Genomic DNA, 20,126 nt, shown 5'->3' on the forward strand with positions numbered 1-20,126 from the left:
CATCAGCACCCAGCAGCCTCCGCCATTTTTGATTTTTGGAAACGTGACAGCACCAAAAGAACCTCGCAGTGGTCAGCTGCGGTAGCGCTGGCCCCTATAATCAGCCTCTCTAAACAGTAACTCAACGGGAGTTGAACCTCGGGTCCTTTTCATTAGCTATTTATCTTGAAAAAAGTTAAAAAATAAAACGAAAAATTTTGCTTAGTTTCCACAATATGGTTGTTGTTTTACATCCCTGCACTACACCACTTCAATCAAGATTTGCAGTACGCCCGGAAAAGATGTGAATCCCCAAAGTTTAGAGTGTTCTCCCGTTGAGTTACTGTTTAGAGAGGCTGATTATAGGGGCCAGCGCTACCGCAGCTGACCACTGCGAGGCGCATTCTGTTTCCAAAAATGGCCGGAGTGCCGTCTCTTTCCTTTCACGTTCTAAACTAAGAGCGTAGCAACCGTCAAGAGTTGCTTCTGTAAAGCTGTGAATAAAAGCCTGTACCAACCGTAAGTCTCCTGTTCCTTGACGATTACAGAGGTCGTTACAATACATTTAGAAAAAGGTCCAAAATTCAGATGACCCACATCTCATGAAGATTATATTATAGCTATGGGGAAAAATAGGCAATTCTGTACTTACTTACAGTGGGGCTTGTTTCACCAGACACACACAGATTGGCAAATTCAATTTTCATTGGTGGCAACCAGGGGCGGACTGGGACCATAATTCAGGCCGGGCATTAGATACCATGCAGGCCAGGCCAACACACACGGACACACATGACCTTTGGTCGGCGGCGAAAACTTTGTGCCGTTTGAAGCAAGATTAGGTGAATATAATGCTAACGTGATGTTACATGTTATGTTACCTATTTGTTCACTAATATACAGTAATTCAACATTGCCTAGATAACTGCAAGTATAATGAAGACATAAAAACAAAAACATGCCTCTGTACAAAAGCTTCATAGCAAACTTAATTTAAAGTGTAACTAACCCCCAAAACACTTTTTTTCAGCTTTTAACCAATATATATGACTTTGGGGGTGATGTGTGAAGAATGCTGGTCAAAATTTCCACATTTGTGACCAAACTGTTGCCATTTTACCATTTGTATCATTTTTCAGCAGCATACCTGGCATAAGCGCCCTCTAAGGGTGGAACACTGCTTTTTTTTGCCCTCAAATGAATGGGAGATTTGGTACAACCTGACGTCAGGTTGTCCCCAAAGACTATGGGATTTCAAGATAGTTACTCCCCTACTCCCCCTGTACCCTTTCAGCTCCTCACAACTCCAAGCCTATTCCCATGATGTCACTTGACCTGTTAATCACCTGTAAATTGATTACAATCGCCTGTTATTTTCCTACCAACTCCTATGTAACACAATACTATCAATAAACGCCACTATAATCATAAAAGGAAGGACATGGCATTGTGTTGCTGTAAATCACTCCCAACCAAAAACCCTATGCTCTTAAAATACTGAACACCACGTTGTCATATTTGACGCATGTCTTCATTGTAGACAGTTTATCGCTGAATGTGTCATTACATTATTAATATCTTACCTGGATAAGCTCAAATGATGATGTTTATATTATCAGTCCGACTGTCCGAGTTGGAAGCACTGTCTCCAGGCCAGTCAGGCCTCATGCACGAGCCCCCAAGCTCCGGGGGCGCGCGCAGCAGCAGCGCGCTCTGCCTCTGGCCGAGAGAGCACAGTCTGACATTTCCGCAAACAAATCTCATCGCAGTTTGGCGCACATGTAAAATATAACGCTATACTACGACGTGACAACGTGACAAAGCTTCTCTAAACACATCGGCTACTATAATATATTTCTCTGCATCTCCTACTGAGATTATATCGGTATTGAGTTTGGACAGACTGAATGGGCTGACTGAGGAGGAGAAGAGCTCTGCAGCTCTGCCCTGCGCTCTGAGAGGAAAAATCAGAGGTGCTGTAACTTTTAACAAGAATCACGAAAAGCCCCAAAACGCAAATTAAAAACGGATTTCATGGCGCGGTTTATCGCTAGTTAGACGACGGAATGACGTGGAGAAATCTCGCATTGTGTTACCCCAGAGCGTGGGGTTTGTCCTATTGTGCGGTGTGCTGCTGTAACGAGCCTCGCCTCACATATGCTCTTTTAGCGATATATACACGCTACATACACACACATGGAGAAAAATAATAAAATTTCTAGTTCGCCACTGAATTACCAAATTGATATAACTTTCAACCATTTTCAGCAACGCTGTTTCCATACAGGCCACCAGCGTTGGCTAGTTGTTGATATTTATAAAGATATTGCCCCTCTCAAATAAATTATTTTTGAGGCGGTGGGCAAACTGTAATGGCGTCGATTTCCAAAAAAGATTCCTCAGCTGAACACAGCCAAAGAGTTTAGTATAGACAAGAGCATGTCATTTCTTGGTTTTTCCCATAGGTATTTTCAAATCACTGTTCCGATACATATCTGGGGGGTTAGTCCCCCTTTAAGGAAGAGTGCAGTGTCCTGTCTTGGCTTGTCTGAGGTTAAATGCAAATACAAAAAAATCAAACTGCTTCATCTCCACTTTAAACTGTATTGTGCTGTCCTACTGATAATCCCATAAAGCACATTAATGTGAAAGCAATAAGCATATAGCCTACATGTTTCACTTTATGCTCTGAAATTGTAGCCTACCTGAAGGTTCCTGATTCTGATAAGTTCAACACCACCTCCAGCTCTGCAGGAGCACCTGCTGCAGTGCTAGTGCTGCTTCTGCCTCCTTCTCCACTTTTGTGAAGAAAACCCCAAAAGCAATCTAACCCATATTTTCAGTTTAGCCACTACTATTTACATTTGACCAATGGGATTTTTTTTTATATAGCCTAATATAATAAATAAATACAAATTAGTGTTATAAATAAATACAAATTAGTGTTGATTTAATTTCTCTCGAAAATTCTAGAGGCAAAAGACAATTGTCTACCACTGATATTGTAGTTTAGGCCAAGACACAACATAGGCTCCTTGCTTTCCACCTCTCTGCACCTCTTTTATTCTCCATTTTGGCACCATTGAACAGCAAGCCCCACCCACCCTTGCTGGGGTCTCAGCAGCTTCTGACTTAAAAGTTAACTCATTCCTCCCTGCCTGGCTGCCTGCATGCAATCTGCACAACTAGGAACACTTATACACATGGCCGTAACTAGCTATGAGGACGGGGAGGTCCGGACCTCCCCTAATATTTCAGCCTGCAAAAAAAAAAAAAAAAAAAAAAAAAAAATTTTTTTTTTTTTTTGCAGGCCAGGCCAGGCCAGGCCACTCACTGAACAGCAGGCCAGGCGCCGCCTACTGGTTTACTAGTGGTTTTATTACTTTATTCAGGTTTAAAGTGGGTGCATCTCATTGTAATCATGCATGATGCCAATTGCCAAGCTCCCTAAGTCAGGTATGCAGGTGGCTATATGCATGGTTTCAGTTTCATGACCCAATAAGTAACAAAAAGAGGTGGTGTAAAGTTAAAAACAACATAATATATTTTATTTTATTTTTCAATCGTTCCTATCAGGAATAAATAAATGTCCCTCTGTATGTTTTTTTTATTATCGATGATGACTTTGTGTGTTGTGTACGGCTTGGGTTGTGTACCTGTGTTTGTAGGTGTCATTTTGATATGAATTTGGCTAAAACAGTTTGTGTTTGTTAGTTACAATTATGTTGACAGGAGAGCTGAGCAGGTGGTGACATGAAAGAGAATATACTGAATAATGACATCACAACAGTATAATCCTAATGTTGATTTAAAATGATATATTACTGTAAATATGGCTAAAAAAGGGGGGGGGGGAAACTCAATTTTTTTTCGGGCGCCGCCGAATCCGCCTCCCCTTGCTGGACCTCCCCTATTTCGGAACCCTGGTTACGGCCCTGCTTATACATACTGGCCTGCTGTTCAGTGAGTGGCCTGGCCTGGACAAACTAGAACAAACAGGAGGTTTCTGACAGTCACTACTATGTGTTGCACTGCTTGTATTATTCTCACTGTCTGAGTAAAAACCAACCACTGGAAACGGTTGTAATACATATTTCTCAGATGGCACACACCACATGCACTCATTCTCACAAATCATTTTCCCAAACATACATACACCTAACCACACACACGCTTTCTCGCACCACCAACCAGCCAAGCTGATAGGCAGATGTATACTCTGCATAAAAATAAGATCCAAAAACACTTTTATTGTGTCACAAACAGTTAAAACGTCAAACATAAAAATGGCAATCCAATATGCACAATCATAAAGCCTTAAAATATATAAGCCTTAAAATATTACAGCGTTCAGAAACGAAATGAACAAGTTACTGTAGGTTAAATACTGGGAAGGATTTCAAAACATGTTTAAAAACAATAACGAGCAAACGATATGCCTGCAGCCTGCTGTGTGGCCGCCAACATCTAAACCCTTCTGGTGTCTCAGTGAGGGTGGAAGCACACACAAACACAAGTCTGCATAAGCAAGTAAAAAAAAGGGGGGGGAGAGAGAGCATATAATACAGCCCCAAAATGGTTCGCCTGTGTGATCTCCTCAGTAAAAGAAACAAATGGAATTAAATAAAGGATTATGTTCATTAAAACAAGCTTAGTCTAAGGATTCAAAATGAATCAGGAAGGCTTAGAGAGGATGAGGATTTCGACACATCTGCGTTCACAACCCATCCTGAGTCATCCTTCAGCACACTATGCATTAGTAAGAAATCCCGCTATAATGCAAGTTGTGGTGAGATCTAACAGGATGTGCCATTTTAACGTCAATCTCTCCTTCACCTATGAAACTAAAAAACAAGAAGTTTGAAAGAACAGAACAAAGTTTCCTTTTAGACAAACGCAAATGAGAGACATCATGCAGACTCACTGAGCTGCTACAGTTATGGACCAGCTTTCTGTGGTTTTATAAGTCTTGGTAAAACAAAAGCGACGCGTTATTCACTTTCTATTTGGGTCCTTCATTTCTTTGACGCCTTCTCCAGCACCCAGTCAATGACCTACAATAAAAGGAAAAACATAAAAAGAACATAATTTTAGCAGCATGTTAGAACTGGAGTCAGCACTCACTTCCTGGTGTCTACTAACTATTTATAACGAGCTGTTTCACAATTTTTTCTAATCCACCAGTAAGAGTCCACCATCTCTATATGATGCTGAATTTTTTGACTGCATACTGCAGTAGTTCTCAACATTTCTGGCCCGTGACCCCCTAAAATGAAGCAATGTCCAATTCACAGCTGTGGATATGCAGAGTGGTGAACAGTTCGATCAAAGAATGATTTTCCCTTTTAAGATCATTTCATTTGAATAATTTCTATTTCTATCCCATTAATCATCTCTCAATCCACCAGAACAACCTTGCAATCCCCCAGGGATGTTCCCAACCCCACTGCCATATACTGTAGGTACTGTATGTGCTTAACTGCTGAGTGACGTTACCTGTTTGGCGTTGCTGCTGGCTGCCTTCTTCATCTCCTCATGCAGACCCCGAGATGTCTTCAGATCCTGGAATCAAACGATACAGGAGACTCACTCATTTGACATTGGAAAGAGAAAAAGAAAGGCGTAACACTTTATTCAAAATCCTGTATATCATTTGAACTATACCGCTAAGTTTTGTGTTACTTGTGATTTAGAGCTATTTCTCCACAATTTCGTTTTTTTGTGAGTATATTCTACCAAATAAAAGCACCTGATTTGGACTTACCAGGAAAACTATACAAGGTGATTTGGAATGACTGTGTGTATTCGTGGAAATGGGTATTTGGAGGAAAATAGCAAAGGACAGTTTTATGTTCTTCAATCTGTCTATTAATTGCAGTCAAGTTGTGCCCATTTGTTGTCACCCTGGTTATGTTTCAAGGGAGGATATCATGCTGAAAAAATACAAGAACTTTGCAAAATTGCCCTGCTGCATACAGGCAATAGGCATAAATAAAGGCAATTTGTTTGTCAACAAAAGAACAAAACTGATAGTGTGTGTGGGCAGTAAAAAGACTAACCTTGAGGTAGAATTTAGAGATTTCAAACAGTCTTTGGCTGCAGGCTTCAAAGCATTTGTGCTCAGCAGTGATCCCGTGGTGCTTCAGCGTTTTCGCTACTACCTCCTTCAGCATCTGAAGACACACACACACACACACACACACACACACACACACACACACACACACACACACACACACACACACACACACACACACACACACACACACACACACACACACACACACACACACACACACACACACACACACACACACAAACAAAACATTAGATCCACTTCTTCTCATTCCATAAGCACCCAACCCTAAACTGGCCCTATTCTAAACTAACCCTAACATGGCTCCCTTTTCAAATGATGGAAAGTCATAATGTCTTGGCTTTGTCGGACATCCTTTCACAAAAACGCCCTTTGTACGCTCCTCTGAGGCAAGAAAAACCAAGCAAAACCCCCCAAAACAAGACTATTTTACCGCTTGAGTGCCGAGAAGCAAAACACACTTCTGAAATAAATGACTTTCAATCTCATCACATTGTTCTGAGGAAACATCATAAATGATTATGAGGAATCATCAATCAGCCTCAAGAGTAGTAGAAAAAGGCAGCTTTTAATCTCTGTCCTGAATAAATCATATCATGACTTTTGAATAGCACCAACTGTTCTTTCATCAACTTGTTTGGATGATGAGTCTGTTTGCATAGTAATCAGAACTCTGAACAACTCAAGGTCGAGATGCAGCCTGTGAGTTGTATGTGGGACGGAGGAAAGGGTGGACAGGTGTGGGGCTTTGTGTGTGTGTGTGTGCACGTGTGTGTCTGTGTGTGTCCTTGGTGGAGGCAGGAACTGGTGATAAGATCGACTGTAGTTCTTTCTTTTTTATCTACTAAAGATCCCTCCCCCGCCGATTTTTTTCATCCCATTTTTATCCCCCATTAGTGCTAATTTTAATTTATTTATCCTGGTTGCTGCTCCACCCTCTGCCAATCTGGGGAGACAGATCGGCTCCATGCTTCCTCCGGGACATGGGCAGTAGCCAGCCGCTTCTTTTCACCTGACAGGGGAAGCTTCACCGGTAGGACATAGCACGTGGGAGGATCACGCTATTCCAACGAGTTCCTCTCCCTCCGAACAGGCGCCCCGAATGACCAGAGGAGGCACCACTTCAGCGACCAGGATATTGCATGTTTTTGCTGAGGAGTTCCTATATGAAGGAAACCCCCACAGATCAACTGTAGTTCTTACAGTGCTTCTGCCACATTGTTATGATGCATGATACAATTCACACATGGAAAAAAAGAAAGAAGAAACTGATCTTTGTTGGAAGCTGTTGAAGAGCTTGTCAGCTTTTCGTTGGTAGAGAGAGACAGAGACTGGGTGGATGATGGATGGAGAGAGAGAGAAAATGTTTGTAGCGTTGGTGGTGAAAGGGTGACACATCAGACCCTTATTTTCAGTCTGCTGCTTGGTCATTATCATGTCATTGGAACTGGACAGATGGAAAATAATTTGACGTTAATGTAAATCAGTAACTTGACGTAGGGTGTAATGCAGTACAGCATTACTACATGGCCACTATCTCCCAGGCTCCCAAGTAGCGACCTGTAACATTATATTTGCCTTCCTCAGAGCCGCATAGAAACAAACACACACGTGTTCTTGATCTAACTTCGTTCTCTCTCTTTCTTTATAATAAAAAAAAAACCTAAAAAAAACTAACCTAAACTTGTACCACTGTTCCTTCAGAAGTTGTAGTTGTCATAGACTGTGCTCCATCATTACATTACATTACGTCATTTGGCAGACGCTTTTATCCAAAGCGACTTACAATAACACATTTTTCTGTCTGCAATAGAACAATCAACTATGGAGCACAGTCTATGACAACTACAGCTTCTAAAGGAACAGTGGTACAAGTTTAGGTTAGTGGTACAAGGTTGGTTAGTTTTTTTTTTTTTTTTTTTTTTTTTTTTTAATATAAGGAAAGAGAGAGACGAGGTTAGATCAAGAAGGGCCCAGATGGAGCCTGAAAAGGTGTGTCTTTAGTCTTTTCCGAAAGATCGGCAGTGATTCAGCAGTCCTGACCGAAGGTGGAAGCTCGTTCCACCATTGAGGTGCCAGGGATGAGAAGAGTCGAGATCGGGATGAGCGACTTTTGAGCCCCCGTAGCGAAGGAGGGGCGAGGCGACCTGCACTGGTGGAGGAGCGAAGGGAGCGGTGAGAGGTTTGGAACCTGACCATGGATTGCAGGTACCGGGGAGCTGTCTGGTGAACTGCCCTGTAGGCCAGTACCAGTGTCTTGAATTTGATGCGGGCCGAGATGGGAAGCCAGTGGAGCTCCTGGAAGAGGGGAGTGACGTGAGAGAATTTGGGTTGGTTGAATATCAGACGGGCTGCAGCGTTCTGAATGAGCTGGAGCGGTCGGATGTCGGTGGCAGGTAGGCCGGCCAGAAGCACGTTGCAGTAGTCCAGGCGGGAGGAGACAAGAGACTGGACCAGGAGTTGAGTCGCTTCTCTTGTGAGAAAGGGACGGATTTTGCGGATGTTGTAGAGAGAGAACCTACAGGAGCGCGCTGTAGCAGCTATGTTGGCAGAGCAAGACAGCTGGTTGTCAAGGATCACCCCGAGGTTCTTGGCTGTTTGGGAGGGGAGTACAGTGGTGTTGTCAATGGAGATGGAGAGATCTGCAAGAGGGCAGTCTTTTCCTGGGAGGAAGAGTAGCTCGGTCTTACCAAGGTTGAGCTTGAGGTGGTGGGCAGACATCCAGTCGCCAATGTCTTTGAGGCATGCAGAGATGCGAGCCTCGATTTGAGTGTCAGAGGGGGGGAAAGAAAGGAAAAGCTGGGTGTCATCAGCATAGCAGTGATAAGAAAAGCCATGAGAAGAGATCACATAGGCAAGAGATCTGATATAGAGAAGGAAAAGTAAGGGGCCCAGGACTGAGCCCTGGGGGACACCGGTGGTAAGAGGACAGGATCTGGAGAGGGACCCTCTCCATGAGACCTGGTATGAGCGGTTAGAGAGGTAAGAAGCAAACCAGGAGAGTGCAGAGCCTGAAATGCCGAGGTCGGACAGAGTGGAAAGAAGGATTTGGTGGTTGACTGTATCGAAGGCAGCAGACAGGTCAAGGAGGACAAGAACAGAAGAGAGGGATGAGGCCTTAGCAGTGTGAAGGGCCTCTGTGACAGCAAGAAGAGCTGTTGATTGCTGTTGATTGCTCTATTGCTGACAAAAAATGTGTTATTGTAAGTCGCTTTGGATAAAAGAGTCTGCCAAATGACGTAATGTAATGTAATGTAATGTAACGTGTTGCTAATTCCAGAAGAGTTAATGTCACGTACTGTACGGTAAATAATACATTTTACATGACGACTATTTTGGGACTTGAGTCACTCACCAGAACGTCAAATCTAGTCGCATTTGGCGCTTGGCGACTGTTAATTTCAGACCCTGCTCCCAGCTTATTGTTTTCTGGCCCAGACCCACTGATCTAACCTCTGAAGAAATGTACAGTATATGCACAGAGTGTGTGTGTGTGTGTGTGTGTGTGTGTGTGTGTCTGTGTGTGTGCGTGTGCAAGTGATATGCAAAAAGTTAACTTGTGTCCTCCTGCTACCATGTTAGCATTTCATATTGTAATCAATGGGAACTAATCCCTTCTCTGTCATCAGTGTCTGCAATTCAATGACAAATGTGATTGTAATCAACGAAGATGATAAGAAAAAAAACAACAACCACAAACTGACTCACAAAACAGCAACATCATCACTGTTGTCTATTCCTCCTATAAACACTGTGAAGGGTGTCGTACTCGACACCTGCACTATTCGTGGTTTCATCAACATGACACACTTCAACTCATAATTACCACCTTTATTTGCTTTTTAATCACTTTTTATTATTATTATTTTTCTGTTTCCCCCCCAATTGTACTTGGCCAATTTCTCCCTGTTGCTGCTCCACCCTCTGCCGATCTGGGGAGAGCCGTAAATTAGCACCATGCTTCCTCCGACACAGCCGCTTCTTTTAACATGACAGCGATGAGCTTCACCGGCAAGACGTAGCACGTGGGAGGATCACGCTATTCCCACCAGTTCCCTTCCGCCCCGAACAGGCACCCGACCAACCAGAGGAGGCGCTAATGCAGCCACCAGCTCACATACCCTTAATCCAGCTCCCCACCCGCAGACACAGCCAATCGTGCCTGTATGGACGCCCGACCAAGCTGGATGTAACACGGGGGCGCGAACCTGCGCCGATTTTTAATCACCTTTATTTGCTCTTTAATAAAATGGCATGCACTAAGTAATGATTTCTGCTTCATGGTGTCTTAGAATAATGTGCTTTACTTTTTGCCCAGTATGTCAAGTGCCCAGAAAATAAAAACTGAACACACACACACACACACACAGACACACACACACACACACACACACACACACACTTACCCTGTGGTGTTTCTGGGAGCGCGATTCCTTCGCAGATTTGTCCTCTGTTTGGCCATGATGAGTCCTCTGCTGTGGGGGGTTAGGTTTTTCAGCAGCAGCGGGATTCACCAAACCTACACAGTCATGTTATGTCAATGTCGTTACCAGAAGATGTTCCACTGACAACAGTTCAAAACATTGCCAAGTTAAGGTTCAAGTTATTAAAACAAATTCTGACATGCAAGTTTCGCAGCAGTGGCGAGTTCTAATAAGAATATATGAAGTCTCTTCTTGTAAAGGTCGAAGATTTGGTCTGCAAATGTGTTAATCAGTGTACGAAAACCGCAGGATGGCCGTCTCTGAGATGCGGTGCAGCAGTGATAGAACGATGCTCAAAGTCGCTAAGCTCATGCCTTTTACCTATTCTACATGATTCTCTCAACACTGTACATTTGAGTGAATTCTGAGTGTAAAACAAGCAATAATTACTAATTAGGGTTTACTCGAGCTAGTTGGCTAATATGTATAATTATTCATTTAGGTGGGAAAACTAATTTGATCAACCACCCCAACAGCCTGTAGGCCTGCCTCCAACCATGAGTACTGTACCAATGACTGAGGAGATTTGTTACAATATCGTGTTGACAAAGTAGACCTACCGGTAACTCCCACCCATGAGTCAGAAATTTAGCCTCTTCCCATCTAAGGTTCAGTCTTTAGGCTCAATGAGATTACTTCTTGCTCGCCTGGAAATTGGAAAATAGACGAGTAGCCGCGTGCAATCAGACAACGAGTCAACAAGCCCAACACTCCCTAACACCTTGGTCCCACCAAGTCCGTCTGCGCAGCGTTCTGGCTGCACCGCGGCTCTGCTCCATCCTCCGCACGGCGGCATGTCCCACCACACACGTTTCAGAAGCGGAGCGCTTCCGAGCGCTACCTGGCAGCTGGATGCAAGATCGCGCAGGATTTACGAGATCGCACGATACTGTGTGTACAACGGGGTGGATGTAAAGAGCACACAAACCACACAGTCTGTCGTTGACTTGCTTTTGATTTGGTCATTTTCCCTTGATTTTTGTGCTTCTACCATGGGTAAGTAGGCTGAAATTATTTATTTATTTGTCATAGAGTGCCTGTTAGCAGGAGGAGAACTCTTGGATTTCATCGTCTACTTGAAAGACTACAGGGGGAGGGGGGGAGAAGGAGAAGGAGTCGGTATTGGGTCTGCACCAGAGTTCCCCAAAGTTTTGAGTAGCCAGTCAGATTGAAAAAGTAGCCAGATCATGTTCGCGGCGTTTGTTCCAGTGGTCCTTTTCCCAATTAATAAACAAACCTCAAATATGTATCCATGAGTGGGACAATTGAAATAATACAAATAAACATTCTTATAAAGGCCCAATGCTCAATTTAATTATAAATAAAACAATATCCATATTGCAAAACACAAACAGGCAATGTATATTTTTAAGAACAAAGAAAATACTAATAACTGTATGTTTCCCACAGGATTTGGAGAGATTGTGGTGGGTAGACCTTGCTTGGACCCTCTTGGGGGGTTCAGGGGGCCATGCCCCCTGTAAGAAAAACGTGCACATTTTAAACTAAAATGCATGAATCTGGTTCACTTTGAGAACCAATTTAAGAGGCTAGATCAGGGGTGGGCAATTATTTTTCATGGGGGGCCACATGAGAAACCCAGATTGTTGCCGGGGGCCGAACAAATATTGTCATGCCATAACCCAGGAACTTTGATGATAGAGAGGACCACAAAAAAATGTCCTCGCCACCAGAGGGCCAGATTTTGCTGAGCGTTGGGGGCCAAATGGCTCTGGCGCGGAAAAATTTGGGGCATTTGAAGTCAGGTTTAGAGGAATAACTAATTTTAAATTAACAGTTGTGATGTCATTATTCAGTCTTAAACACCAATATTTGATCCTTTTCTCACTCACTCCTATGTCACCGCTTGATCTCCCTGCAGGGCTTGAAATTAGCTTTTTTGACCACCTGTCAATATGGCTGCTAGAAGTTACCATCCAATTAGAATTTCCACTAGCCAAAATGTTTTTCTTGAAATAAACCAGAATATGAGTGGGTTCATTTAAGCATAAGTATCAGTAAGGGATTCTCAAAGCCTGTGTTGAGGGTCACACGAACAACAATGCACTCTTGAAGCTAAATAAATCCAAAACCAACAAGTTTACTTTTTTTTTTACTTCAATGTAGAACAGTCATTTCTTACACATGAGATTACTTTTAGCCTTTTTTAGCCTAGTCGTAAAGATTATTGAAAGATATTCCATATTCCAGACTGAAATGTTATAACAGAAATGGAGTATTGGCCAGAATGACATGAACATTTGGACACTTATTCAGCAGGTATCTTGTATGTTGCGTTCAGGTGCACTGAAAAAAAAAAGAAAAAAAAAAGATTTTTTTTACAGTGTATAAAGTAACCGGTAGGCCAGAGGCCAGTATGCGGAGAAATCGCCGGCTACTGGGGCTTGGGGAACTCCCTGCTGCACACTGTGTTTTATTATGAAAATTGACCGGATTCTCGTGCAGTTGCTGTGTCTGACTTCCTGCCTGAACGATCTGCTCTGTGCAGCTTGACGCAGCTTTCAGGCGTCATCCGTGAAAAATAGAACTGCCTCGTATCTTTAGCGGAGCGGGGCGCCGAGCCGCTTCTGAGCAGCTCCGATGACCGTGTCGGAGCTGAACGCATACGGTGGGATCGAGCCTGTCGATCACTGCTCTTTTTCTAGTTCTTCAGTTTTGTTTATCGGCGGTTGATAAACATCTTAAAAAGGTGCATTACCACCACACTCACTGCTCTAACGACTCAGACCTTCACGTTACTTATTTTATTTTGATTTAAGCATGACAGGTGGCATTTAAGGAAAATATTACATAGCGTTCTAGTGACATATAAAAACTGAACTTTCTTCATTTCATGGTGGGTGTGTGATACAACAGTGTTGAACCGCGCTCTGCTCAAGGCGTTTCCCATAATTCCCGGAGCTGTGCGTTGGTGGAGAGCAGCTGCAGTGCCGCACTCCAAATCGAAATCTGGGCACCGTGGCTCGCACTGTCGATTCAGTGGAGCAAGTCAGACAACTTTTCTAACCATCATGCAGCGGACCAAGCAAGTCGCTGGTCAAAACTGTGCACGAGTCCCTCATCATCTCAAACGAGCCTTTTGCCTTACCCGAGGTTGTCTGTCTTGTGGCTAAAGAGGAGGTGGACTGGGATCTGATTGGCTGCTGTCGCAGTGATCTCACAAAGGGGTGTGTCCCGCTGCTGCCGCTACTCTGGGAGCAGAGAGAGTCGCTACTCTCTGACTTCGCCAGTCTGGATCACACAAACATACAGACACAGGCACACAGTTAGGCATTACTGACTATAAAACCACAAACCCAAGAACCCCCAATCCATCCATCTGTGTTCTTGCCACTAAACTATTTATTTTACCTTTATTTATTCAGGGGAGTCTGAGAGCAATGCTCTCTTTTGCAGGAGCACCCTGTCCACATTCACACCTGGAAGCTTCACAGTACAACGACAGTCTGATCTGCTGGCCAGTGAGAAGCTCCACTGGAGCGGTTGGGGTTAAGGGCCTTGCTCAAGGGCACCTCAGTGGTGGTAATGAGGGAGGGGCAAGCGCTGCCTTTTCACTTTCCCCACCCAGATTTATCCTGCCGGTCCTGCGGATTGAGCCGACGACCTTCCGGTCACAAGCTTGTTTCTCTAACCGTTGGGCCACCACTGGCCCCCAACCTTAAAGAAGCCTTTGTGTAAAACACAAAACAAAACTATAGAATGTCTTCATTTGGAGCACTTTTCTCATCCTTCAAACATTTGGACCTCAAAGATAGAAATACATGTACCTCTTGTGAGGACATCCTCCTGTGAGGTCCGAGGACCTGCGTTTGAGGCGTGCCACATCAGCATTCTGCAGCATCTCTCCGTCAGGCACACTTCCTGGTTCTGACATTACAGCAGGTGAGGGGGCGGGGCTGAGGGCAAAGGGGAGGGGACAGGGCTCCCTGGAACAGGTGGTTTGGGTCTCGTAACGAATCAGACGAGACTGGAGTCTGGCAAATGTCTGGTCCCGATCCAAGGCCCGCTCGCTGTCCAGACAGAACCTGGACAAACAAATAATATGATGAGGACAAAAGAAAATGAACAAACTACAAGGAATTCAACTTAAGCCTCCTGAAAGATCCTGAAGATCCTGGCTTAATAGTCCAGCAGATTAAGTCAATATTTCAGAAGAATCTTTCACTTTGTGATACAACCACCAAATTTGACATGAATAATGCCTAGGACCTACTTTTTCAGAAAAGCCCGTTAGACACCTGAAAATCCAAGATGGCGGCCATTTTTTAAGATGGCCATCGCATCAAATGTAAAAACAAACAAACACGCTTTACGCCTGCCTACAGCTGACTTGGGAGGATACCGTCATGTTTTTATGCCCCGAAATGCGCTTTACGCTGAAGAGTCGTGGTGCAGTGCCAGAATAGGCCAGAATGGGCATTTCTGCCTTAAATACCAGCTTAAAGCGATCTTCCCAACGGACGTTAATTTTGCAGTTAACGCTTTTCAAAACCAGGCCTTATTCAGTGCACAGGGGTCCGGGGATGCACCCACGGCGTTATTCAATCACTCTCTCTGCCGCTATCTCGCTCTCTCTCCCCCCTCTCTCTCTCTCTCTCTCTCTCGCATCAATTTCTGCCCCTATAGCGCAGGCTCTTTTGAATCTTACTTTCATACATCTCAAACATCTACACTACACTACACTTCCCACTCATCCACACACTGCATTCACTACTGACGTTACTGACTGACACATCTAATCTTATCTTTTGAGTAATTCATTTAGTTTATAATAAATACTTTTTGTTATGACTTTAAAACATGTGTGGTCTCCCCTCATTTGTACAGTCCACTGAGCCTGGGCTGTTACATCTGGGGGCTCATCCGGGAAATCTCAGAACAAAATTATTTGATAGCCACACCAAAACGCAGGAGGTCCACTAGGCTCTGTCTTGTTAACCTGTTAAAACCTTACTATGTTTCTTCAGCAGAGGGTCCTGAACGCCCTGATGAAACAGCGGAAGGGGTTCGACCGGTTCTGTTAACAAGTACTGAGGGTGTGATCTCATCTCATATGGTGGCAGCATATGAGGGGGATGAAGCAGTGAGTCCGGATGAGGGGGTTTTGCGGGGCCGTTTGAAAAATTCGGAAGCTCTCAATAACTTGGATGTGGTGTTGGGGCATTTGGATGGTCCTAAGAGGGAGTAAATGGCCAGTTTGATTGAGAGTTGTCCTTCTCTTTTTTCAGATACCCCGTCATGCACCCATCTGATAGAACATGATGTGGATGTTGGGGATGCAAAACCTATCCGGCAGCGTTTCTATCGGGTCAACCCGGAGAAACGGAGACATCTCGAATCTGAAGTACAGTACATGTTAGAGAATAACATAGCTGAACCATGTCATTCCTGCTGGGCTTCGCCGTGCATTTTGGTTAAAAAACCAGATTTGACCTTTAGACCGTGCACAGATTTTCGCAAGGTCAATAATGTAACTAAGCCAGACTCCTTTCCTCTTCCTAGAATGGAGGATTGTGTGGATCAGGTGGGGTCTGCGCGTTATGTTAGTAAATTTGATCTTTTAAAAGGATACTGGCAAATCCCGTTGACTGAGAGAGCGCGTGAGATTTGTGCTTTCATTACATCTACTGGTTTGTACTCGTACACAGTAATGCCGTTTGGGTTAAGAAACGCGCCAGCCACTTTTCAACGCCTTATGAATCGGGTCGTGTCTGGGCTGGACGGGTGTGCTGTATATTTAGATGATGTGGTCGTATACAGTGATACCTGGGAAGAACATGTCCAGCAGGTGCGCGCGTTGTTTGACCGGTTGGTTTGGGCACATTTAACCATCAACCTGGCAAAATGTGAATTTGTGAAAGCCACGGTGACTTACCTCGGTAAAGTGGTGGGTCACGGTGAAGTGCGAGCAGTACAAGCTAAAGTGGAAGCAGTTCAGCAGTTTCCACCACCTCCTACCAAGAAAGGCCTTGAACGTTTTCTTGGTATGGTGGGTTATTACCGGAGTTTTTGTAAAACCTTTTCCTCTGTGGTCGCGCCACTGACAGACTTGTTGAAGGCACAAGCTAAATACGTCTGGTCTTCCAAGTGTCAAACTGCTTTTGAGAACGTGAAAACACTCTTGTGCTCTGCTCCGGTTCTGGCTGCGCCACGTATGGACCACCCTTTCCAGCTTCAGGTGGATGCCAGTAATGTCGGAGCAGGGGCAGTGCTGTTGCAGGCTGATGACCACGGGCTTGATCGGGTAATTGGCTATTTTTCCAAGAAGTTCAACTCCTACCAGTTGAATTACTCTGTGATTGAAAAGGAGGCGCTTGCTCTTATTTGGGGTCTTCAACATTTTGACGTGTACGTGGGGGGTGGCGTTGCTCCGTTGGTGGTCTACACTGACCACAATCCCCTCACTTTCTTTCGTCATTACAAAACCCGAACCAAAGGCTTATGAGATGGGCATTATTTCTGCAGCCATATCACTTGGACATCCGCCACATTAAAGGCGTAGATAATGTGATGGCTGATGCTCTGTCTCGGGGATTTTGAGCCATAAGCAGTTTGTTTCACTGTTAATCCTGGTCTCCTTTGCCTTCTTGTTTTCTGTCCTCCTCCTCCTCTTAAATTGCTCCTAGGTACCAGGTTGCTGAGGTGGAGATGAGGATGGTAGACGGGGGTGTTTGGAGTTCTTTGGTTTTCAGTTTGAGCTAACTACTGGGGACTTATGAAAAAAAATTGTTTGGGATGGTAAATGTATTTAAAATAATTATTTGTACAGTTTCTATTCGTTTTGTTTGGGATTTAGGTGGTACCCAGTTTTTTTAAGGGGGGGGATGTGGCAGCCCTCACTATGTGCTGTGGGTTCATTGTACTGATTGGTTGCTTTCAGTCTGCAGGTCCTGGCTGGGCAGAAGCTGGGGCTGCTTGATTAGCTGATCTGGAGCACCTGGATGCTCCCTATTTGAGCTGGCTGCTCACTCTCATTCTCTCTCTCCTCCTCTCTCCACCTTGTTCGTTTGCTTTGAGCTCAGGCTCTTTTGAATCTTACTTTCATACATCTCAAACATCTACACTACACTACACTTCCCACTCATCCACACACTGCATTCACTACTGACGTTACTGACTGACGCATCTAATCTTATCTTTTGAGTAATTCATTTAGTTTATAATAAATACTTTTTGTTATGACTTTAAAACATGTGTGGTCTTCCCTCATTTGTACAGTCCACTGAGCCTGGGCTGTTACACTAGCCATAGTCTTAATCATGCATCTTCTCAGTTAACCATTCACTTTACTGACGTGTCTCCACTTATTAATGTTGACAAATTTAAATACTTGGGACCTCACTCCTCATCCACAAACTGCAAAATCTTGGTCTGTGCGATGCTGTTTGTGAATGGATTTTTAGCTTTTTAATTCAGAGACCCCAAAGAGTGAGGATCGGTAACAATCTGTCTGAGACTCTTGTCCTCAGTACCGGCTCGCCTCAAGGCTGCATTCTTAGTGCCCTTTTATTTACTCTTTTTACTCATGACTGTATTGCCCACTTCCTTAACAATCTGATTGTAAAGTACGCGGACGACACCACCGTCATTGGGCTCATAAGCTCAAATGACGAGTCCAACTACAGACTGGAGGTGGAAAATCTAGTCAGGTGGAGCGAGGCTAACAACCTCATACTTAACGCTTCTAAAACAAAGGAGCTCGTCATCGATTTCCGCCGCACTAAGGGACCCCACCATCCCATTCTAATCAACGGCTCTGAAGTCGAGATGGTTAGGGATTTTAAATTCCTTGGTGTCACCATCTCTGATGACCTCACTTGGCACTCCAATACTAAAACAGTCATCAAAAAGGCTCAGCAACGGCTCTTCTTCTTAAGAAGACTGAAGCATTTTACCCACAACAGTCAGGTCCTCCTTAATTTTTATCGATGTATCATCGAGAGTATCCTCACCAGCTCTTTCACCGTATGGTTTGGTAATCTTACTGTGAAGGAGAAAACATCTCTAAACAGAGTTGTGCGCCGTGCTCGCAGGGCAACCGGGGCCGACCTGCCTGCATTAGAGGAGCTCTACAGCTCTAGACTTCTGGCCCGTGCTTCTAGCATTGTTAGAGACCCCGCAGGTCACCCAGCCGCTAATCTCTTTAACCTACTTCCCCTCGGCAGACGCTACCGCTCTATGAAATGCTCTACCACTCGTTTTGCAAAGAGCTTTTTTCCAAGTGCGGTACGCAGTCTGAATGACCTTAATACCAAACGCTAGATCCTACACCCGCCAAGCTGTAGACCATGCCTTACTTTTTGTTGCTTTTCCTTTGTATAAGATGTCTTATACCTAACTGTACATGCAATGTTGCCTCTATGCATAGGCACTTTATCTATCTTAATTCATGTGCACTTTAAAACTTGAGCTGGTGAACTCGGCTCTATCCAATATGCACTTGTCTCTTTTTATCTTTTTAAAATTTTAACCTTTTTATTCCTTTTATTCTTTTACACGGTATCTAAATGTTTTTATATGCTGTCCTGTGATTTGTTATGTATGTTTTTAAGCTCCTAGCACCCCAATTCCAATGCAGTCCCTACTGTAAATGGCAAATAAAGTGACTTGACTTGACTTGACTTTGGATTGATTCAGAATTTTCTTTTAGGCATCATATTGATTTGATTATAAATAAAATAAATGCTAGTCTTAGAATTCTATATCGATCATCTAATTGTTTTACTCTCAAAGTGAGAAAACGTATTGTCAAGCAGCTTTTATTTCCCATTATTGATTATGGTGATATAATTTATCAGAATACTCAGACACTCATCTGCAGTCTTTCAATGTAGTCCTTGACAATATTTGTAGATTTGTTCTGAGGTGTCCTTACCGTACACATCATTGTTTTATGTATGATTCACTTAAATGAGAACTTACCGCAAACACTTTTTTTCAGCTTTTAACCAATATATATGACTTTGGGGGTGATGTGTGAAGAATTCTGGTCAAAATTTCCACATTTGACATCAAACTGTTGCCATTTTACCATTTGTATCATTTTTCAGCAGCATACCTGGCATAAGCGCCCTCTAAGGGTGGAACACTGCTTTTTTTTTGCCCTCAAATGAATGGGAGATTTGGTACAACCTGACGTCAGGTTGTCCCCAAAGACTATGGGATTTCAAGATAGTTACTCCCCTACTCCCCCTGTACCCTTTCGGCTCCTCACAACTACAAGCCTATTCCCATGATGTCACTTGACCTGTTAATCACCTGTTAATTTATTACAATCGCCTGTTATTTTCCTACCAACTCCTATCTAACACAATACTATCAATAAACGCCACTATAATCATAAAAGGAAGGACATGGCATTGTGTTGCTGTAATCATTCCCAACCTTTTATAAATCTCCAAAACAGCAACTTTTCAGTTTGCTCTTAAAATACTGAACCAAACGTCGTCGAAGTTGGCACATGTCTTAATTATAGTTAGTTTCCCGCTGAATGTGTCATTACTTTATTAATATCTTACCTGGATACGCTCAAATTATGTTGTTTA

The 20,126-nt window shown here is 43.7% G+C and overlaps 1 protein-coding gene across 1 annotated transcript in view; it reads right to left on the reverse strand.

Moving 5' to 3' along the window:
- Window positions 1-4,413: 4,413 nt before the first annotated feature.
- The window catches only part of mtbp (MDM2 binding protein), a 108,782-nt gene continuing 93,069 nt past the window's right edge, over window positions 4,414-20,126 (reverse strand). The window contains exons 18-23 of the mRNA XM_083634804.1: window positions 14,349-14,606; window positions 13,670-13,812; window positions 10,483-10,595; window positions 6,039-6,152; window positions 5,476-5,541; window positions 4,414-5,033 (exon numbers count right to left, since the gene is read on the reverse strand). Of these exons, the coding sequence (XP_083490930.1) occupies window positions 4,995-5,033; window positions 5,476-5,541; window positions 6,039-6,152; window positions 10,483-10,595; window positions 13,670-13,812; window positions 14,349-14,606 (733 nt within the window). The 3' untranslated portion in view covers window positions 4,414-4,994. The remainder of the gene's footprint in view (window positions 5,034-5,475; window positions 5,542-6,038; window positions 6,153-10,482; window positions 10,596-13,669; window positions 13,813-14,348; window positions 14,607-20,126) is intronic.

Source organism: Poromitra crassiceps, assembly GCF_964638095.1.
Source record: "Poromitra crassiceps genome assembly, chromosome: 1".
In the NCBI taxonomy this organism is placed as follows: Eukaryota; Metazoa; Chordata; class Actinopteri; order Beryciformes; family Melamphaidae; genus Poromitra; species Poromitra crassiceps.